General features: G+C 34.3%; 1 protein-coding gene across 1 annotated transcript; it reads right to left on the reverse strand.

The window, feature by feature from the left end:
• Nucleotides 1–588: 588 nt before the first annotated feature.
• On the reverse strand, nucleotides 589–12,020 carry LOC101268581 (sister chromatid cohesion protein PDS5 homolog C). The gene is made up of 16 exons (XM_004241751.5): nucleotides 11,596–12,020; nucleotides 8,034–8,237; nucleotides 7,779–7,960; nucleotides 6,553–6,679; nucleotides 6,256–6,453; nucleotides 5,257–5,307; nucleotides 5,116–5,163; nucleotides 3,847–4,689; nucleotides 3,604–3,717; nucleotides 3,303–3,431; nucleotides 2,769–2,842; nucleotides 2,558–2,609; nucleotides 2,384–2,470; nucleotides 2,274–2,311; nucleotides 1,537–1,605; nucleotides 589–1,441 (listed from the first exon to the last, which is right to left on the reverse strand). Exons 1-16 carry the CDS (start codon nucleotides 11,695–11,697, stop codon nucleotides 937–939), a joined length of 2,823 nt encoding a protein of 940 aa, XP_004241799.1. The 5' UTR covers nucleotides 11,698–12,020; the 3' UTR covers nucleotides 589–936.
• Nucleotides 12,021–17,894: the final 5,874 nt, after the last annotated feature.

A 17,894-nucleotide genomic window follows, 5' to 3' on the forward strand; every position in this document is an offset into this window, starting at 1 on the left:
CCCTCTTTAGATATTTGTATGCGTTCGAATGTCCTAGACCTTTAGGCACACCCAACACTTCAATTGCTACTTTTCTAATAGAATTTAATCTGTTCTTATTTACTTGTCAAATAATAATTTGAATAGTAAGTTTATCATTTTATTTAACAACATACATACTTTTTAAGAAAATAATAATTTGTATAGTAAGTTTATCATTTTATTTATATTAAATGATAGGTTCCAAACATATTTACTTGATTTGTCAAAAATTGCAAAAAAAAAAAAGAAATTGATACGCTCATCGAACAGTTCAAGTAGAAGTGAATAGGTAAGAAGCAAAAGGCCCCATATCAATGCATCTCCATAGGAGACAATATGAGCAAAAGACAGACTCCCTAAATCCTGCAGAAAAGAATTCACTCCCGGGTGAGTGAAGGGGTATTCAAACAGATCAATACTCAATCAAACAATGTCCACATAAACGAGGACAGGTAGATGAGTAGACTGTAGACTTTCTCTACGTACCATCAGACAAGTAACGTATCAACCTGTAATCACTTAAGTAGACTGATTCAGAATACCAGCAGCCAAGAGAAGAGATGGTAATTTATGATCCAACGCATCCATAAAATACTCATCAACAGAGTATCTCCTTCCTACGCTAAGAGGGCTAAAAGTAACAAAAGTGAATACAGCTAGCAACCAAAATGATAAATCTAACCAATTACATCTCTAACAATATGCTTTAAACTGAAAAAAAAAACTATCCAGAAACCTAGCACGCACCACCATAACCAAAAGGCTAAGACAGGCATTTGCAAGCTGCACCTCAAGATTTTGCCAAACAGCAATAGCACACAAGGAATAGTAGGCACCGTAGCATCTTCAATGAGCCGCAATGGGTCCAAGAATGTAAGTAGGAGGAGCTCCACTATTACAATGTGCAACAAATAATCAGTTTTTCCCCCTCGCACGCTTCTTTCCACTCTTGGGCTCACTCTGTCGTTCCTTTGATGCACTAGACAGTTTCTCCTTGGTGCTGCCATCAGGGGTTTTTGCTGAGTTAGTTGCTTTTTCCTTCTGGTTCCCACTCTCTTTAACCTTTGATGAACTAGATTTTAGCTTCTCCGAACCATTGGCACCGGACTTGCCACCACTTTGGGGGGTTTTGGTTTTGGACTTGTTGGCAGCTTTAACTGTTTCTTGCTTGGACTTGTTGGCAGTTGTTGATGGAGTATCTTGCCTGGACTTGGATTTGGGAGTACTACTACTAACATCTTTAGACCTGGCAGATGGCTTTTCAGTATCAACTGATTTGCCAGTGCTCCTTTTGGATGGAGCCGCAGACTTGCTGCTGGTTGTGTCATCAGCTTTCCCGGCAGATTTTGAGGTGCCATCTTTCAAGTTGAGTTTACCCTTGGATTTCTGTCCAGATTTAGCTGTCGCCTCTTTTGACTTGCTGCAAAAAGAACCCCACCATTGGTACCATTAGGCTTTCAAAACGTCAGATGTTAATATGTCACACAAACACATGGTTAAGGAGATTATACCAACCTTTTAGGTGAAGCATCCATTTCATGCTTTAGTGATGGTTCAGCATTCCTAGGTTTTTTCTTCTTATGACTGACATATCAAAAACAGAGTCAAAGTTAAACAAAGAATAGTCATACTGCTAACTACACTTGGAAGATTTCTGTCCTTTCTTTACCTAACACAATGAATAGAATGAATGTTAAAAGTACTTCTACACAGAGAGATTAAGAAAAGAGAGTAAATCGCAGCTACAAAAATATTATAATCTAATAACACAATTGAGTACAAACATCAAATTGAGTATTGGTTTCACTTTGCTCATCGAAGAAGAATTTCCATGTAATAAAGGAAATCACTATCACTCATATCAACGTACTTACCACTTCTCCTACAGTTAGCAGAATATTTGGAAACAGAAAAAGGAAATCGACAAATTGCTTTTTTTGCTTATGATAGCATCGCATGCATCACAAAAAAAATGAAACTATAGACTGGACAAAGATATCAAACCCAGAAAACATCAAAGGTACACAAAAATAGCACAACACAGCAACAAGAATCTTGTGTTGTTTCTTCAGTTGAGACATACTAGCAAGTGGTTATAATGCTAAACAGACACTTGTAGATGAAAAAATGCAAAAGGGTTTCACAAAGGGAGACAATTCAGATCACTTGGCTCAAATCGAGTAAGCATCTTCAGGTGAAAATAAATGAGTCAAAACCAAATAAAGAAAATGGTGACTAATGGCCAGGTTTACCTTTCCGAAGCTGCTGCATCAGCGCTGGCTACTTGCTCCTGTCAACAAATGCATCCTAATGTATCAAAGAAACATAACCATAATAAATCAAAATATAGTCAGTAACTAACCTCTTCTGACATATTATCATCTTCAACAAGTTCCCAGCGTTCCTTCAAGAGATTCAATTTTTCTGTCTCTCCATCAGTATAGTCAACCTAATAAGAAAAAATTTAATCAAACATATGAGTGTTACATCAAGGGAACAATTCCATTTCTTGAAACAGAAAACAAACTGCACTCACTGTGAACTTCTTCCTGGAAGAATCATAATTGCTAACCGTCCCTTCATAAAATCTGTGACAACAAATCAGATAAAAAATTATCCCAACTAATACAGAACTGGAAACGTTCTCAGATACAGTAAACTCAAAAACACAGTAATTCCAAACTATCATGTCAAGAATGAGGAAGGAAAAAAATTGTTCCACAGCATAAAAGAAGACGAGCACTTACAGTTCATCTAATGGCCACCAAACTCTGATCTTTCTACCAACCAGATTCTTATCACATTGCACAGTCTCTGTTACCTGTCAAGTAATAGCAGTATAGCGGCGCAAACCGCTGATTAATCACACGGGAGTACTGTAGGGCCTAAGCAGTCCATCAAGACAGCTTTCTTAGTGCATTAAATATACACGAACAATCAAAAATAAGTGACTAAGAATGTCAATAACAAGAAGAGGACAGAAGGAGAAATTAGGCAGTAATGCCCTGTAAACACGTAAAAACAATAACAGAAGTATACTAGCACTAAACATGTCACAACAAATGGTAATTTGCTACAAACTTTCTATATAACCACTATTGGCTTTTATAATAATATCATCAATTGGAAGAAAATGATCAACTAAAATCAATTTTCAAGTTCAAAATATAAGCATCATAGCACAGAAAAGTAAAGGATTAGTATCAAAACAAGCCCAGGATAAAATGGGAAAACATGAACAGTATTTTTATCAAAAATGAACAGTAATTTGAAATGCTTACCCTGTCGTTGCCTGAAGAAGGCTTTTTCTTTGCACTTGTGTCAGTCTCATCTTCGTCGCTTATATGTTTAGTTGAATTGTCGGGAGACTCGGGCGTAGGCACACTCTTCTGCACAACTTGCCTACTCCCCTGCACAACGAAATAACAACTGATGAGACAGACACGGAGGGGTCATGGTAAGTAAGTAAAATTGAACAAGCTCAGTCATAAGAATTACAGAAACAGGAAAAAATAGCACATCAAAATACTACCTCGAATAAAATGTGCATTATACATGAAATCAATGATGTAAAATGCTTACCCTGCCCTTGCTTGAAGAACGCTTTCTCTTTGTAGTGGTCCTGGGAATTTCCTCTTCGTTATCTTCATCATGTTTAACAGAGCGATCAGGAGACTCTTGTGAAGGCAACGTCTCCTGCACCAGTGAAATTAACTACTGATAAGACGTACAGGGACACATTGGTAGTCCAATAGGGAGATGAATTTACAGAGACGAGATAATTATTGAACATCACATTAACTTAAAGATTTAGTAAGTTTTTACCTGACTAGCTTTTCCATGTCCACGTTTTTTGCTATCTTCCTTATTTCTCGCAGATGGACCAACCTGACTCTTATTTTTGGTGTCAACATTCTTACCCGATTGCTTCAGCTTTTTAGCCTCGGTATCACTGGTGGATCCACCTTTCTCCTTACGACAAGGTTCTAAAGGAGTCTTCCTCAAAGGGCGCCTCACCTGCTTAACTTCCAAGTCACTTCCAGCTTCAATTTCCTTCTTAGACTCACCGTCTTGATTTGAGTTGTCCTCCATTGGGAGATCACCCTTCTTCAGTGCAATCTCTTCAGGAAGGCTCTGACCTTGGGATGGAGGAGCAACATCCACAACTTCCTCCTCAGATTCTTTGGGTGCAGAGTGCTGATTAGTTTCTGGTTCCTTCTCCAACAGATTGGACTGCTCAACCACTGGATCTTCAGAAGCTGAACTATGGTCATCTTTGTTTTGATCATTCTGATGATCTTGAAGCTTCTCAATTTCTTTTCCACTTCCTTCAGGAGCTTGGTGAGAAGATTCGGCTGAGTTTATTGAAGAGACTGTCTTCCTTCCTCTCTTCTTAGAAGGTTGCTCCGACTTGGGCTCTGACTTCATAGACTTGGGCTCCGACTTTGTAGACTTTTCAACCCTTGAATCATCAGATTCAGATGGTATCTTTGAAGCATCATGGAGATCCACCTCATCATGAGCTCCAGCTTTCATCAGCGATTCTGTTTCAGAAGTCAATCTCACATTCTCCAAACTACCACCATTGCTTGTGATTGATTTGGGAGATCCATTCACAGCAGGCTCAATATCTTCCAAACATGCCTCATCCCTCCCGCTCTCAGCCGTCTGAACAAACAAGAAAAGTTTCTGACTAAATACCTTTAACTGACAGTCAGACAACAGAGATTGCACGCCATAAGCATACCATTGCACTAACATGTTCAATTCAACTCTACACCATCCAGTACAGATATCAAAGATATTGCTCGTTCCTAAGGGTGTTTTTCATTGATTTACCAACACGAGAAACTGGCCCATTCAGACAATATTTGGTTAAAGATGAAATAGGAGTATTTGATGTTGAATTTGAACAAATAGTTGCAATTTTGAAATTTCACTCGAGGAAAAACTGAAGTTCTCTAAGAGAACCCATTACAGGTGGAGTTCAGATGGTGAACAAATTTGTAACACAAACATTGACATGCAAATAATATTTCATTACTTTGCAAGTTTTATGTCCAACAACAACTAGAAAATATACAAACTACATGCCTGGACTGCTTCGCCTGAAGATGCTGGACCCACTTTGCTTCCACCATCCTAAATGTTACAAGGATTCAGAGGCAATATAAAACAAAGTTAAGACAAAGGTTCTGGGAAAATTACTAAAGAAAGTCATCCAAAGCCAAACACCTGAGTTGCCTGAGCAGCCTCCGGAAGTTCAGCCAACTTGACTTCAGTGACCTAAAAAAACATCAATACCAAATCCCTTAGAATGGGGGTATAACTTATAAGGGTAATTTACATTGTTTGCAGTACTAAATAGCACCAGACCTTCCAAGTCATTCTTGTGCAAAAAAAAAATTGCAACAATATCAGGTCAGAACCAATAACATTGACAAAAGGAAAAAATGGCTTTCAATTCCTGATGTGTGACAGTTTGACATGGGAAGACAACAAAGTCAATTTTTCTTCTCACAAACATATATAGCTTAAAATGATATATAACCAAATGGTCAATCATTATAACAAGTGAAATGGCCACATTCAATATGACTAAACAGAAAAAATTGGACATGCTTTGCAGCCCCGTCTTTCACCAAGAGCCATGCATAAATATATATCCTTTCTCAATGCAAACAAGAGAGATATTAACTGTCATTCTGAATGCAAAATATCTAGATATCTTCCAATAAAACAGCAGAATTTCAGCAGCAACCGTGTCTGAAAATATGGACAAATACAGAGATGAAATTTGTTGTGATCGGGCTCATTTTTGGGGGAAAGGTCGAGAATTATACTATTCCAACAAGTCAGTCTCCATGCATGGAAAAATTGAAGCAAAGCGCAAACAACAGAAGAAGCAAAGTACTGTTTGGAAAGAAACCTACAAACCTGTGTGGTCCTTTATTACACACACACAGGAGCAAAGAAAATGCATATAAGGGTTAAAACAGGGATAGGAAAGAGATGTCTAAACTTAATGAACATCAACACAGCATCACCACTATCAAGCCAGCAGATATTAGCTCAAACCACAACTTAAGCACGAGAAAGGGTTATTATCTTAGACTCCATACACGATGCAGGAACATGTGAATGTGACTTTAGACTTCATGATCAGCTAGACAAATGGTAGTCCAGCAGCAGAAGTTCAGACACAGAATAACTTAGCAGTAAATGTACACTAACCAATTCGTCCTTAGGAGCACCGTCATTAATACCATCAACAGCTGGAAGAGTCCCTTCCAAGACTGAAGTAACAATCTTATTGTACTCATTTAAGGAGATTTGCAATGATTCTACTGCTTGAGGCAAGTAAGGCTTAAGCTTTGCAGCACAGTTTGCAAATACTGTCTCTCCCAACCTTTTAGCCACTGGTGTGACCTCCTGAAACAAAAGTATTAATATTTAGCACTATCACGAGACTAGAGAGACCTAAGAGGTATAAAATATAAAAAGAATATCATCTCTTCAACAACAACATACCGCATTGTCCTTTTTAACACTAGCCAATAGAGGGGTAAGCAATTCCAACGACACTTCTTCGCTCTCTTCCAGCACAAGAGTCATGATTGTTGCCATGGATGAAAAAACATTTTCAGAGTGATCCTCTCTGAAAGTGAAAGTCAACGAATAAACAACACAAACTATTACAAAATAAAATGTTCGATAGGAATTAGCATACAAAATAATAAGAAAAATCAAGAGCCTTACATGTGGTAGAGAACATACACCAAAGTATTGCATAATAAACATTACCCATCTATTTGACAGATTTTAATCAAGCATCATCCAGTTAAACCAGTGCAGCAAGTAATTTTAACTAGTCCACTATCAATATAAAAGTGAGCAGTAGAGCAAACATGGTTATGAATGTATTTACAGAGGGGTAAGTTTTCCTAAGTTGATGTACACTGTTGGAAGAAAAAACATGACATCCATTCAAGTTTCAATATATTTAGGTGCAAAACCTTCCAACTTGCTACTGTTTTATATATAGCTACCAAGGGCGCGTAACGAACTTTTGGATAAGCTTCTAAATATTTTCTAGAGGAAAAGAAAAACATGTTCAACAAATCTGTTGTTCCCAGAAGTTCATGTTGTTTCAACAATAAAATGAGAGAAATACCCACAGGGGAAACTTTCAACCCAAATTATTTTGAGAATTTTTCATGCTGGTGAATTACCAACTGAACATCTTCAAACAATGCTGTAATTCGGACATATAACATATCAGTAAAAAATATCTTTTAAGAGCTAGGAGTAATCATTTCAATTTACTCCTGAAGGTTTAGCAAATTGGATATAAAAAAAACAGAACAAGTAACCCTGCTCAGATACTCAGATCCATGCAAATTCAAGAACTTGAAAGTAGCGCCTAGCTTGTAAATTATGTTTCACGTGGTTGGAAAGAAAACTTCTTAACTAGAAGCTCCACTAAAAAACACAACCAGACATGAGAAGCTCACAATCACATAAATCTAATCACGTTTCAATGGAATGTGAGGTATTATTTACTTCAGATATATTCTCTAAAACCATGGTCATGTCTAAAAGAACAATCCAAGTTAGTCCTTATCAAAAAAAATCCAGGTTGGGATTAAAGAAACATGACATACAAGAAATCTTTAACCAAACACATTTTGATAAAGAAATCTGAAACCAAACATTATAGAAACAATACAACTGTTGAAGCAATATATTGGTAATACCTTATAGCTTTAAGGAAGTGCTGAAACATCTCAGCGATGAGCCCATCACATTCTAGATCCAGCATGACAACACATGACCTGACCTTGGCCACTGTCTCAAGGATCATCACCCTCTTATTATAAGATCTGCTAGACTGGTCATCCAGATTCTCAAAAGACGACACAATTAATTGAAAGATATCCTGTATCAAATAAATGGAATGTTATTGAAGGACTGATAGAAGGAAGGAGAATGAGAAAGCAGATTTCTCATACCTTCATTTTGTCGTCATCATATGGAGCGTCTGGTGCAGTAATTCTAGTTATCTCACTAATACACGAAGCAACTGCGACCTTCACATCAACATCAGAATGCCTCAAGAGATCATTTGCAACCAATGCCTTCATCAATGGAGAAAGTGCATCATGCATTGATTTCGCTGGTGACTGCTCCACTTTAGACAGGGAAGACTCTACTTGCTTAAAGCAGAAAAAACCAAAAGTATATTAAGATTAGGCAAGAAAAAGACCGTGCATGAGTTTCAGCAAATGAAACATTATATGTTAATTGCAAAATTAACAGTGAAACCAAAAATCTGCCAAAACAAACGGTTCAAAATAACTTCTGTTTTGTTATACCAACAGTATCTATTGATATATGGGTAATGTATGAAATATCTGCAATGATGGGAAAAGAGTACATCAAAAAAAAAAAGTCAGCAAGTGTAAAGGACCTGCTAAGTCAACCAAGTCTCCACCACTAAAACTAAGCAAGAATATAAACTCCGACCCATGGTTAATTACACTGTCCTTCCTTAAGTTCAAAAACTCTAGCTTTTCCTTTTCTCCATGTAACCAACCATACTACTGCAGGGTTAAATTCCAAACAAATTTATAGAAGAAAAAAGATCTCCTATCTAGAAGTCAATGACCCACTTTAAAGAAAAAGGGGAATAACAGCCAACTTGATCCTTTTTACTACAGATCATGTTAAGGTACCTCAGAGTCTCGCACATTGATTAGAAAAAGGGGAATAACAGTCAACTTGATCCTTTTTACTACAGATCATGTTAAGGTACCTCAGAGTCTCGCACATCGATTAAGTGATGACAATCAGCTGGCCCCAATTTTATCCATACAGGCTAAAGGTTTTTGTATTTTCCCAAAAGAATTATGGCAGCATAAAATCACACAAACCAAATCTTCTAAACAATAATCTAAAGGACGTATTCATAAAGTATCAATTTTATCACCAAAAACAGGTGGTCTGCATCAGCTTGTTATCAAGGAAATACCAGGAAACTCATGGTTCCAAATTAGTATCTGTCACTGTTTATCGTTCTTTAACCAGCAATACGAAGATGCACAGTCAGATTTTCTCTAAAAAGTAAAATGACAATTAATTTATGAGATTGTTAAACACAAATCTATGCATTTTAACTTTGACTAGGGGAAGACACCCACAAAAGGAAACTTATTTCATTGTGGCTTCTCAATTAAGATGGGGGGTTAAATCAATAAACCATTTGCATAAGAAAATCACCACTTCAGAAAGAAAACTAATATTGCCCATACTCTGCTCCTTGAGAAACCCTCCAGGAAAAGCCAACGGGATTTTCAAGTACAACTAGAAGAGCCTCACAGGGGAAACACACAGCATGCCCACAGCCTTGCTATCTTTCAGCATAAATATTGACTGTTATTTAATACCCAGAGATTCCAAGAGTATATACTACTTCTTCCATTTTTTTCATTTTCCCTTTCCTACAAATTGTCAGGCACTTATCAAATAAAAAGAATGGTGTACTTATTACCCGCCAACCCAATTATCTCTCTGGAATTTTCAGATACCATCATTTGAAACAATTATCAAAAATAAAAAGCTCCGCCAGGAGATGTCAAGATTACACAGACTACATCCTGTTCAAATTATTTAACTATGGACATGCTCATATGTCTCACTAGCAAACCACAAAACTCTAGGACCCAAACAAAAAGTTGCGACTAATGTATACATCACATGCAACAACATACCCAGTAATATTCCACATCCCACAGGGGAGTCATGAAAAAAGAGTGGCCCTAGTGGCAATGCCCATCAATTGCAAACCATAATGCTTCAAGATAGTTTAAACCAGACTCTAAACAGAGACCACCAGTTAACAGGAAAAAATGAAAAATTACCAGAATACAGAAATTACTTATAAAAAAGACATGCCAAAATATTTCCAAATAGGCAGAGACAACAAATATCAAAATAAATTTAAAAGAAACATTAGGAAAAGCATGAATTTTAAAAGCAATACTTTCATTAAGCAGGATAATTCAACTCAATGCAAACTGAAACAGCGGGTAGGCCATTAAGAATTAAATTTGAAGAATAGTAAAGGACTTGCATCAAACAAGAGGAGAGGGAACATATGGCAATCATCCAGGGTGGAGGATAACAAATAAAGAAAGATTTTTAATCATATTTAGAATAATTAAAAGAAGTCAGTTTCTACCTCACTATCAAAACAAATCAAAAGCTAATAACAGTATTCAAGGGCTCTATATAGAGTAAGAATCAAAATACTGTCCTGGGGGATAACATCGTATACATCACAAGAAAGAGAAACGACAACAACATTACCACTGTAATCCCACAAGTTGGGTCTAGGGAGGGTGGTGTGTCTGTAGACCTACCACTAACTTGTGAAGATATTGGTAAGGCTGTTACCAATCAAGAAGGGCTTTTTTAAATCATATTTTGAATCACTAAAATTGGGAGGCTGAGATCCAATAGTTGACGCACAGAGTGAAACAAAGGAAAGCAGAATTACACATGCTAGGCTGGCTGTTCAATGCATGCATTTACCATGTCTGGATTGAGCAGAATGCTAGAATATTTCAACAACACCAGCAGGAATGCAAGCATAGATCCAGAGGAATCATCCCCAACTTCACACAAAAGGACAACACCAGACCAAGTGTAAGTGTGTGGTGTGGTGTGGTGGGGGGGGGGGGGGCTTCAAAGATTAGACAGATAGCTAGAATTGTAGAGTAGAAACTGATAGAATAGCTAGCTTAATGAGGATTGTAAAAGAGTGAGAAATTAGAATAGCTAACTGGTGTACTATTTCCATACTGGCTGAATAAAAGTTAAGCTTTCAACCAAAAGATAGTTTATAATGTTTACTTCCTTATCAAAATAAATTAGAAGTTGATAACAGTGTTCAACAAGGGCAGATCTAGGGTAATCAACAAGGGCAGAGCTACAGCGGTGCTAGGGTAATCAACAAGGGCATAGCTACGGCGGTGCTAGGGTAATCAACAAGGGCAGAGCTACAGCAGTGCTAGGGTAATCAATAAGGGCATAGCTATGGCGGTGCTAGGGTAATCAACAAGGGCACAGCTGCGGCGGTACTAGGGTAATCAGCCGAACATCATTAGCCTTAAATACTAGTTTTTATTTGTATATATAGAATTTTGAACACCCTTTGACAAAACCTAGAGCAGAGGTCACCAGTCAAGGGTGTACACATATCTCCCAGATGTGGGATGCTCAGGTTCAATGCCCTGGAGTCAACACATAGTTCAATTATTTTGTAGGCTTCCAAGTTTTATTCTTTGAATCTAGCCCTAATTAGCTCTAAAGTAAAGCGGAGCATCATACAAAAGCAGAAACTCAACCCGAGAATTACTTAAACAAACATCTAAAACAATTCGAAGTAGCCCAAAAATGGTATGAAATAGTTCAAGATAACAAAAAAAAAACCTAAACATAAAAATCTAAAAAAAATATCATACCGATTATACAAAAACAGAATTCACAACCAAAATAAACAAAAAAGCTTACGTCAAGCAAACGGAGGAGTTCTTCAAGTGAAGAAGGAGGCTCAATCAGCTTGTTCCCAGCAACAGCAATCTGCTCTTCAAGCTCTTTGTCAAAAGGCGCCATCGTTTCCTTTCTCTCTTCAAAATCTTCCAGAAAAAATCAAGATTTATACCCTCAAATCACTCCTCGGACCATCAAACACCCGAACAAACACAAATCGTAACCCTAGAAATCGCAATTCGCTCGTGTTTTGCAGAGGCAAAAGAGATCTTGTGAAACCCTAGAAGAACAAGTGAGCTTTTTTTTTTTTCCAGTATAGAAATACAGATGGGCTCTTTTCGGTTTATATATTTTTTTATTTTTGTTCTTTTTTGGAAAGATGATAAATGATGTAAATTTAAAGGGTTGAATTTATGGAGAGCTTTCGTTGTTGGAAAATAAAAAGTAAAGAGAATCCCGCTAAGGAGCGGAATTATGTAGTCTCATTCAATTTTAGTCTAATTCTGAATTTCAAGTCCGCCAATTGGAATTTTTGAGATACGTGGCATTTTCTCCATTTTGTGATGAAATGTCCATATACCATGCCTTAATTTTGTGTTTCTTTGGGGGGAAAAAAATAAACTTTAATTATTATTGTATTGTAATAGTTTATAAATTTACTAGTTTTGTTAAGTTTCAATTCATAAGGTCAAAAGAATTTTGGAAAAAGATAATGAGACAAGGTATGGACGTACTTTTAGGTTATATAGTATGTAACTTTAGATAGGAGGATATGAAAATCGCGTATTAAGGTAAAAGGTTAACGTGTTTAGGTTATCGCATTATTATGTGGCTGTTTTTGTTTCCTTATTAATTGATTAGGTTTTCTCCAGTGTCGGTTTCTTTCTGTCGTTTTCTTTTTTCATAATGTACTTTGATATATTGTACTCGAGTCGCTGACCATTTGAAAATAATTATTTATCTCCATAAGATAGTAATATAATTTACGTATATTTTACTCTCTTTAAAAAAAATTGTGAATTTCACGAAATATATTATTCTTTATCATTAAAAATATATATTAAGCTATATAAATATTTGAAATGCAGCATCGATCATATTTGGTGAAGACATTTATGCACGACAATGCTTAGAATAAAGATCAAAACTTTATATGAAAATCTCTATGCTTAAATAATCATTTAAAAATAAATCCTTATTATACCAAAAGAAAAAATAATTAAACTAGCAACATAAGTAAAATGATTTTTTCCTTGTTTGTAGTTTGTCATAAGCTATTTCAAAAAAAAAATGAGTAAGATTGTGATTATTCATAATCAAGTTAATATTTTGATTCAAATGAATATAGATAATGTGTTTCACGTTATTATATGATATTTTAATATAGTTATAATCATGTATATTTTAAAATATACAAGCTAAAATATATAAAATTGTTTTTTATTTAACATAACCCTCTAAGAAGATAAAATTGTCATATAGTTAGTTTGAACACATTAAACTTTTCATTCTTATTTAAATATAAAATATCATAATTATTATACGAGACTAAAACTTAAATAACGTGTCAAAAGAGAAAAACAGTCAAATCAATATGTAAAAATAAAGTTGACAAAATTGTAGAATACACACTTTTATTCATTGTGTATGCTAAATGAGAGCATAAACAATCGTTGTCGTCGATAAATCTTCTCTAAAAACTATGTCTAGTGCAATTAAACATGCTACAAAATTTTCAATAAAGATAAATCAAATAATCTATAATTATTATGTTTTATTTGAAAATATAACTATAAATCTAATCAGCAAGTAGATAAAATGATGAATAACTTTCACTATTAAAATAAACTCAAGAATATGAAAGATAGAAAAAGATATTTAACACCGAGAGTGATCCATAACAAATAATTATATACCACTAATTAATGATGAGTAATTAGCAATTGATAATAATTTTATATTAATTTAGTTAATTATTTATCGATCAAGTTAAGAACATTGAAAGTATCATAATATGTCTTGATGTAGTTCCTATTTCTAGTTTGAATATGATAACGAGGATTAACTTCTCAAATTGTTATTAATTAATTTTGTTTAGTCTCAATTTGTCATTTCTAGGTTGAGATCAAAGTAAATAAAGGGTCTTATGATTAACTAACTGCTTTTAAACATTAAAGAACAAGAATTATTAAAATAGCGATGGGTTAATCATGTTTTATTAATAGATATAAAAATATAAGATATTAATCAAAAATTTTATTTTAATTTATTTTTTTAAATAAAATATTCAAATAAAAAAAATCAAGTAATACTCGATACAAAAAAAAATTGAAAATTTGAATAAATAAGTGAAAAGATCTTATTAAATTGCTTATGAATACTCAATCACCAATAATATGGAATGTACATTTCTCCCTTCACCCCAACCCCCACCGCCGAGTTCTCATCTTAATTTTTAACATGTTTAAATGGCTTAATGTCAAATTTCATTGCAAGACCTGTTATATATATATATAAAAAAAAAAATTAAAGGGATAAGGTCTGGAAAATATTCTAATTTTGATCAAATTTATTGTTGCGATACTAAACTCTCATGATAAAAGGATCTATTACCTCTCTAAACTATTTAATACAGTAATTTAAACATATGTTTTTGCTCATGTAGATATAAAAAATAATGCAAAATTATAACTAGTGATGTATCCACGTGGGCACATATATACTTTTAAAATACACTATCAAATAGTTCAGGGGATAAAAAATACACTATTAAATAGTTCATAGAGGTAATAGGTCCTCACGAAAGTTTAGAATCGCAACAACAAATTCGATCAAAGTTAGGGTGTTTTTCAGACCCATGTCCCTAAATTAAAATAACTATAACATAATAAATGTAATCTTACTGGTAAAGTCTCGAGAAGGTAGGATGTATGTGGACCATATAGAGTAAGAATAAAACAATGAAAAAAATATACTATAAAGTTAGAATAATAGAACTTGACTCAAAACTTTTAAGGAGTCGTTTAGTAGAGTGTATAAAAATAAGGCGGAACTCATCGGTATCCCCCTTAATTCGACACCAATTTTCACTTTGACGTTTTAACTAAACTTTGTTCATTTTAGACACCTCATATCATATCCTGCTATGTCATTTTGACACTTTTTGTTGACATGTCATAGAGAGTGTAATACACTCACTACGGACGCGTGAAAGACTTGTTAAATCATTTTTATTTTATTTTTTCATCTTCTTTCTCATTTTCGAGTCATTGTCTTCCAAAACTTAAACTCTTTTTATGGAGAAATAAATTTGACAATGTTTCAGATAAAAAAATGAATTTGAACCCATTAGACTTATAATATAATGATATAATAAAAATGACAAAAAGACAATATGAAAATCCCTGCTACAATAATTTAAAAGAAAAATAAAAAATCACAAATTCATAAATAATCTCAAATTAGATTTGAGTGGGGTATGTGTGGGTGTGTTGTTCTACTCGAGAAGATGATGTTGGGGTTAGAGTGCGTAAGGCGGAGAAGACGTTGGGTGAGTGGGGAAAGAGTGGAGAAAACACAAGAGTTGGGGTGGGTGGTGTGAAGAAGATGATTTGGTGGGGTTGGGTTATTTTATTTTAAAAAAAAATTTGGGCGAAAATTTCACATGTTATTCACTTATTGGTGTTGAGTTTTATTTGCCCTAAATTTCTTATCATAAATAGGTTTCTTTTTAGGAAAAAATTTTGGATTGACTAAATCATTTTCTTGTAGGAAAATGTTTAGAATTCTATAAATAGAGGAATGTTCCTTCTAACTTAACCAGCATTCACAATGTAGTCTTAATGGCTTTGAGAGTTTTGGTTAGGGGGAGAATTTATGGGTCACAAGCTTGATACGTTATCACTTGTGTGAACCTCCCATGTATTCTGAGTGAATTAGTTGAGGTTGTTTCCTTCTGTATTTTGTACTCTCATATTTATAATGGATTGCTCATCTCCTTTGTGGACGTAGGTCGATTGACCGAACCACGTTAAATCTTTGTGTTTTTTGGTATATTTCTCGTTGTTTTTTTACTCGTGATCTTTCGAGATTTATTTTGCTAGCTTCCGCATTTACACCTGCTTATTTCCGGTCCTAACAATTGGTCACTTCTTTTTTGTACGAAAAATGTAATTAATTAATTATATATATATATATTGAAAATGGCATGGATCCCACGTTTTCTTTTTAATTTTCAATTAAAATTTATATTCTCTCTCCTCTTATTTCTTTGGCGGACTTTAAAGAACAAATTGACCCCACATATTCACGTGTTAAAAATGAATGGACCCTCGTACAACTATTGTTGGTTGTACCTCGCTCAAAATAAAATTTTTCCTTGTCGGAATATATAACACAACCTAACTTATGAATCCACTAAAAGCTTTAATGAGGCACGTGAACTTTCACTCAGATTTCGATATGATCCTATCTACGCTGACAATGTAATTAATGGGGTTCAAGTTATCTTAACTTTTATCCAAAATGATGTTCAATACTACTCCAAACATACATATTAATTCTCATATGGTAATACTTACTAGATTGAATCAATACTAAAAAAATCCTTTTGAGGAATAACTGATCTTGCTTTACTGATTGAAACTTCTCTTGAAATTAATTATACTTTTCTATAATTAACAATATTTCTTAATACAAAATAGTGAATTTCGAATCATTAGTATTCTCTAAAAAACTCTTCTCAATGATAACTTAAAACACTTAAACTTACTTTAAATAAAAAGTTAGCGCACGATAGTAATTATGCAAAAACTTTCAACAATTCTCAACTAAATAGGGTTCATGTGATGCCATAAGCATGACAACAATTTAAGAATGAAAATGAAGTTCTATAATCTCAATGATAAGAATTGGAATTCAACAACAAGGAATAAAGATCAATTTGAAATTCATGAAAAATTCGGTAAAATTTTGAGGAAGAACGTAGTCCATCATAATGAGTAGCTTTATTTATTTTGAACCACTCTAACTGAAACTCTAACTTCAAATAGGAACTCTGTAAGTCCCTTTTTTGAACTGTAGGATGAATTCTTATTTTCATTAGATATGAGAGAGATTTGATGTTAAAATCTTGTTAAGAATTCGTGCTTAGAGATCGAAATTGTTTAGATTTAAGCTAGATATAAGAAACATGTCTTGGAGTCGGACTTGAAGGAAAGGAGATAATTTGAGATAAAAATAAATCATAGGTCGTCTAAGATAAACTTTATAGCGATACATTGACTTAACTTAATGAATAGAGAATCTTAATATCTAGACCCTTGACTTGGAGCGGTACGCACACACTATATGCTAAGCGCAACGCACAACCATTTAAAAATAGCAGAGTTATTCAAAAATTTGCTTGGCACGTGCGTCCACGCTACGGGTCACATAGAGAGCAGATCCACTTCGAAAAATAGTGAGGCTACTGAAAAATTGGTTAAGCATAGTGCCCCCATGTTATGGGCCGCATGGAGAACACAGTCACTTCAAAAATAACGATACTAATGAAAAATTCGCTTGGTGTTAGAGGTTCCTTATGACTCTAAATTACTTTAAGGGCTATGGAGTTCTTTGTATACTAGAATATATGATTGTTTGAAATTAACTCTTGCATGATAGTACAAAATTTAGTCGGCAAAAGACTTTAAACTTGACTTAGTGTTAGAGGTCCCTTATGACTCTAAATTACTTTTTTATACCCTTGTTACACTTGATAAGTGACCTTAAAACATGATTGCAAGTAGGAATCACCCGACTCATATTCTTCTTACAACAAACAATTTGAACTTTGAAAGTAAAGTTGCAATATGTTACGTGAGTGATATCTTTTGACTAAGTCAGGCTTGGATACAAAGCTTCACATTTTAACATATTGTTGGTCATGCTGACTTTCTCAACCACATACGTCTACTTTATGATCGCAAAGTGTATCTCCTCACAACTTATCTTATTTTAGCTCCCCTTAATCTTGCTTTCACTTTGTTTCAATTAAAATTATTTGAAATCTCATGATATCTAATATATACGCAAATTAAAAAATTAATGACATCATTTATTAATGAATATTGTAGATTTTAAGTTAAAAAATAAGAGGTAAGTTGATAGAAATATCATATCATCCATTAATCGATTTCAAATAATTTTATTTATCTTTTCCAAAAACTTGATAACTTTTTTTTTTTTTGCAATCTTGAAGAATATATCCAAATATCTAGAAATCTTCAAATGTTTTCAATTTTATTAGGATCTAAAGTTGATTTCAGTGAAGACTAAAC

Source organism: Solanum lycopersicum, chromosome 6 (assembly GCF_036512215.1).
Source record: "Solanum lycopersicum chromosome 6, SLM_r2.1".
NCBI classification, from domain to species: Eukaryota; Viridiplantae; Streptophyta; class Magnoliopsida; order Solanales; family Solanaceae; genus Solanum; species Solanum lycopersicum.